At 44.2% G+C, this 6,185-nt stretch overlaps 1 protein-coding gene across 1 annotated transcript in view; it reads left to right on the top strand.

The window, feature by feature from the left end:
• Window positions 1-3,472: 3,472 nt before the first annotated feature.
• The window catches only part of LOC138249548 (interleukin-1 receptor accessory protein-like 1), a 58,494-nt gene continuing 55,781 nt past the window's right edge, over window positions 3,473-6,185 (top strand). The window contains exon 1 of the mRNA XM_069203497.1: window positions 3,473-3,563. Within this exon, the coding sequence (XP_069059598.1) occupies window positions 3,473-3,563 (91 nt within the window). The remainder of the gene's footprint in view (window positions 3,564-6,185) is intronic.

Here is a 6,185-nt window from a genome sequence, read left to right as displayed (position 1 = left end):
CTAGCCATGTTTCATAGGTCTGCAGTGAACCTGTCACACATCTGAAATTAGTGTACTGTCTAATGTTAAGACATCAATGATCACAATGTTTGGAGAGGTTTGCCTAATTGTCACCTTGCAAAATGTAAGCGGCTCACTGATGTTTAAATTAATCCATTGCATAAGTCTAAAGGTATGGGATGTCCAGGGTACAGAGATGCAAACATGTTACCACCACTGTCAAAATGAATCTGTGTATGGAACTATCATCTCACCCCTAGTGAAGACACAGGGACACCTGTATCACAAGTCACAATGCTAGGGAGTACACACTGTACTGCAAATCCCAAAACATACTGCTGACAACCGGTCAGCAGGCAAACACTTGTTCAGCCAAGGAAACAACCCAATGCAGATGGCACATCCTACAAGCCTAGGAAGGAACACAATAATACAAAAGAATCACAGACAACACAAGACAACTACTGCCATGCAAGCTGATATCAATGGGGCAGGCTACATCAACATGATCCCATTCATTTTCTTTTTCAGCTGATCAGGGGTATGGGATCCAGCCATGGATTATGACACCATTTGGCAACCCAAGCACTGCAGCAGAGCGTGCCTACAGTGACGCACATAGGTGGACACGCAGCATAGTCAAGATGACCTTCGGCATACTCAAGTCGAGATTCAGGTGCCTCAACATCACTGGTGGCAGCCTCCTATATTCCCCAGAACTGGTCTGTAAGATCATTCTAACATGTGCCATCCTGCACAACATTTGCATACGAAGGAACATTCCCCTCTTAGAACCAGAGCCACACATGCCTGAAGAGGAGGATGATGGCCTGCAACATTAGGTGGAACAACAAAACACAGCTGCTGGAGTGCGTAGGCGCCAACATATTGTGAACAATTTCTTTTAAACCAACTCACCATCACCACTGTATTAACTAATGTAAATAAACACCGATAATAATCACCATATCATGGTCTGGGTAATCATTTTTGCTCACCTTTATCTCTAACTATCAGAATAATAGTGTAGCCTCATGGAGCATTGCTGATATACCAATCATGACACAGAACTTTCCTGAGCAATTGTGATGCGTATCATACAACAGTCACATACACACACAATGTAAATGACATATATCCTGTACGTTTCACCTTTGAAGGGCAATAGCAGAGGACCACACCTATTTCACACATACATGTTGGCAACATGGTTCATCGCAGCATATGGCACACAACTAAGACACCATCAGTCACTAAGGGAAAAAATGCCTCATACATGACGCAGTGGATGTGCAATTGCATTGGTAACAGGAATGTATGACCAGACCCTTCACAGCAGTAAGTCGTACAGCACGTATCTTTGCAAGGACTATCTGTGACTAGAGTTCCATAGAAGCAGAACATAGACAGCACAAGTGCCACACCTATGACAAGCATTGCGCACATGACATTCCATGTACATGTCAGCCCATTTCCTAACTCCTGACACACCCATGCCCCTGGTCTCAACCCACCTGTCTGAAGAGGTCCCTGGAATGGTAATATGGGTACCCCGATATTCCCTCCTCTACACACACAGACTAACAATAGTCATCCAGTGTGCTACACCCTTTCCTATGTTATGCCATTGTCATAGTACACCTGACTGCATGGACGTCAGGTCAATTAATACACTGGCTTGTAGTTCCTAAGCCCTGTTATCACCTGTAGATGGCTTCCCGTGTGAAATTTGAACTCGGATCTCACCTACAGGACTTCTGAGAAACTGATACAGCACACACCTGTGATCACCCTAATGCACACCACCCAAGTCAACATGCACTGCCCATGCAGATGATTGGAACAGCATAGAATTTGCCATCTTGTCAAATACACTGTTATGCATTGCTAGTATTTAAGCCATGTAACACAGCGCTTGGGTTTATTTGTCACCTTCAAAAACACAGGACAAACACAGTTTTCCTTGTCAACTGTCTTGTTCTTCCTCCGACCATTCTTCGTCAGACCACTGAGTATGTACCTTGTGAAATTGCAGAATCCTGATTGACCCTGCATCCTGTCAGCCTGACTGCCACCTGTCTGTGTATTACCCTAAAGGTCCCTTGTGGCTACATATGTATCACACTTGCGTTACAAACCTAACATTCCTCCGGGGTATTTTGTCATGTGCGTCCTCATTGGATACCCAAATACATTGTATAGCATCATCTGCTTTTTTATTGTACCATATTAGTAAAATTGTCTTTGAATACCAACATCATGGCCTATCCCTTGTCTGGATCTCATGTATGCATGAACGACAAGGTGTGACAGTGTACCAGGGCCGTATGCAGGGATTGGGTATGGTGCCTCCAGCAGAACCAGCTACCTCTGATAATGTGCATGAAAAGTCCACACATGTTAGGACTCCAACAGTTCACACGCAGAATCACATTTCTCACAACATATTGATGGGCTGTGCGTGGTGAATAGCTGCAAGATTAATCAACCCAGAGGCTATGATGTTCCCAGATACAGTGGGAACTTTACAGGCCAACCTGTTTACAAATTTTGTAATGACACCTGCCGGAACATGACTCCTGACATATGATCTCACTCAGCACACCAAGGTTGCCATGTTGACAGTCTCATAACATGTCTGCAGTGACAGGGTGGGACCATCCCCATATAGGTTCTCATGTCCTCATTGACTTTACTCACATTGATCTCCGAAGGTTACTCAGTAGCTACAGGAATAGGCGCAACTGACTCATGATGAGACCTGGACGTAACTGTGACAACATACACCCCTAAAAATATACTGGATCAACATTGGACCACACACATGAACCAGACACCTCTGTGCAGTTGACCACTGGAAATATGTGGCCATGTGCTGCCTCGTCTGCTGGTCCACCACTGTCACTGGAGAGTTGTGGCTCAGTCATATGACCACAACTGTGGTGTGATATAACAGTTGGGGATCACCTTTGGCTGTCTGTGCCAATAACATGGTACCCACTTAGTCTGTACTTGTGCCAGATTCACGGTGGGTTCACCAACAAGTGCCTAGGAAGCAGTTACCAAATTTCTAGGCAACTTGTGGACCATTGACATGAACAAGCGTCTGCCATCTATCCAGTGCATGCTTTGTCATTTGTGGTATCTACGTTACCCAAAATCTTGGAAGTGCACACAACAGATGTTGCTACATGTATGACTAGCACATGTCCTCTCTCATTTCCACACTGACTTGCATCTAAGGTTTGGACACATTGACTTCACATTCATACAAGCATATTTTCAATATGCATCTTGTGATGCACACACATTGAGCCATAGACATTGAGGTATTGTACTTATGTGCGTCACATTGCTATCCTATCCTGATGCCAAACATGCCCAATTTGTGCAATACATATATGTAGGCCACACATATGGTCATCTAGTGAGTCAGCCAAGCGTGACAATCCTGTTAAGGAAGTAGCGGACCATGATCCGCAGCAGTATGATGTCTCACATGTGCCCATACCCCGTCAACACCGAAGTGGGTGCAATCAGCCTATCTCAGTTGTGTCACAAATGTAACAGTACATTAAAATGGCAAAATTACCCAAACCCAGTTACTGCCCTGAAATGTTGACGTTTACGCGTCAAAAAATGACGCACAAGCGTCAAAAAATGACGCTCATGCCCGAAAAACGACGCTTTATGCCCTTAAAATTGGTTAACTGTTAAGACTATTTCCTAATATATGGATGCGGCCTAATTTTTACTTCTGCATGCCGCCCATACTGTATGCGTAAAAAATGATGACGCATAACGATAAAAATGGTGGCCATTTTATGCAGGAAGTGATGTAATAGGATATCCTGTTTACAGAATATGTACAGTGGGGGTACTTTCCCTTTGCAGTCTGTGATTCTTCTAGACTGTGTGGCTGTGTTCAGAGTGTTGTCCAGTGAAATTGTCCTTTTGTCTCCTGTGTGCTCCATTACTTGTTAGTTTGTTATATAAAATGTTTGTTGTATACTGTCTGAGTGTTTATTGTGTACTATTGTCCAGTATTGTATTATCTTTGTTGTTTGTGGGAGTCTGTTGTGGGTAGTGCTAGTTTGGGGATAGTTGGGCTCTTTTAGTTGTTAAGCTTACTTTTTCTTATTCTACTTTCCCCCTTTTCTCCTTTGTTATTCTTTACCCCCTATTCCCCTTTTTCGGTGCTAAGATGTTGGGTAGGCCACGTCTTGGCAAGATGGGTGAGGAGGAGCTTGGGGGATTTATATGGCTGGTGTGCCATTTCCTCCCACTGATGATTGAGGCAGGGGGGCGGGTGATACAGGGGCATCACACCGAGGCCCGTCGAATCCAGTGGGGAAAGGTCCTGCATCACTTGCAGCGCGTGCATCGGAGCCAAAAGAATGACCACCAGCTGAAGCACCGCTGGGCTGACCTCATCTCCAGGGAGCAAGATCTGCTGGACCACCTGGGAATAGTGATTGGTGGCCCTGTTAGTGAGTACAAATCATGTAAATATGCACGATTAAAAGCTCTGTAGTGACATCAGGCGATTTGTACAATATCTGCCGGCTATGTTGTTGAGTGTGTGGAATGCTTAGGAAACATACAGGGTCATTGATGGACTGTGTGAAGGACCACAATTGCTAGCTGTCAGGAAGCAAGAGCTCTGCAAACTTACTGAATACTTTTGCTTAATGTAAGTTGGTGCCACCTCTGTGTCAGACAGCAACACAAAATAGGAGCTGATCATGTCTATATAGGTCACATTTGCCAGTGACGTATAGATTTACCAAAATATTACCAACCTTTGTTGACACAACAGCTACACTGACTTTAGAAACACTACATGATGCAGAAAATGAGTGCAGGCTTCACGTCAATTGATGATAGCAATGTGGCCCCTGTGTTTCTGGTGAGTGTGTAAGGAAAGCGATCACGGAAGTTCTATAAATGTTAGGGATTATTGTGGTCCTTCATAATTTTGGATACATGTCAGATCTGGATTTGGAAGCATAGAGAAAAAGTGCAAGGTGCCCTCAGCTAACATCTTACACTGGTACTTGGTGTTTGGTGTTCCACCTTTCGTTTAGGGATGGCAGGCCAAAGGTATGCACATGGGTTCATATCTCTATGGTTGGTGCAAATCACCATAGCTGGGCCATATCAAATGAAGAAACTGTAACAACATGAGGTCTTACAACTGTCCCTGCCCCTCTGTACATTGTACCTATGTGTCATGAATTTGTCACTGCCACAATGGCTGTTTGACTGGTAATGCACTCCTCAAGTAAACAGGCTTTGGAAGTCTCTCTTGGATGCACATGATGAGACAAATACACGCCATCATTATGTCTGCTCACTAATGAAGGAGCATGTTTGCCACCACATGATAGTTAGGGCCACTGCATGTGTGCAGATATGTGTGTAATTGTCACAGGAGACCCATGCTATGTGCATGTTAACCGTGCTATATCGGATGCAGTATCATCATGTCTGAGTGGCTTTACTTACTTATGTCATCTTACACATAGTTTTTGTCTTTGAAATTGTTGGTCAGTGCACAGATTTTGAGCACATTTCTTCCTTCCATACCTTACAGGTGGACCGGCACCCAGTAAGTGTTGATATGTTTGTTATGTGTTGTCTTTGCTGGTGATGTGTGATGGACTCCTGTGTGTTGAACACATAGCAAGCTGTGATGCGCTGGCCCATTATTTGTCTTGTTCCATGAGTGGGATTTCATTATCTCAGCATTTAGGAGTTTGCCAATGCTTATCCTATTGTATTATCTAGGGATTCTAGGTCATTTCTGTAGGCCCTGCAATGTGAATTGGAGTGAGTCATGTGGATAACACTTGTATAAACAAGAGTCGCACTGGACCTAACCTCAGATTTAGTCTGCCTGTCAGACCCACATTCTCCCAGAATGGGGCTGCAAAATGCTTACCCACAGACTTATGCTTCCCTATTCACTAACGTACTTATGAAACTGTAGGTTGAACTTCCTAGCAGCATGTAGCTCCACATGTAGTGCTACAAGTATGTGGCACTTGAGTGCAATGGCCTAGGTGTGCATGCAAATCATGGGCAGGGGTGTTCTTGCAACTCTGTGTCTGTTGTAAGTCATGCCTTACTGGAAGTATATGATGTGGACAAAGGACTGCATTGCCAGACATGTGTGGTGCTGG

This window comes from Pleurodeles waltl, chromosome 8, assembly GCF_031143425.1.
Source record: "Pleurodeles waltl isolate 20211129_DDA chromosome 8, aPleWal1.hap1.20221129, whole genome shotgun sequence".
In the NCBI taxonomy this organism is placed as follows: Eukaryota; Metazoa; Chordata; class Amphibia; order Caudata; family Salamandridae; genus Pleurodeles; species Pleurodeles waltl.
Note: the sequence above shows the minus strand (reverse complement) of the source record. Positions and strands in the feature narration are given on the sequence as shown.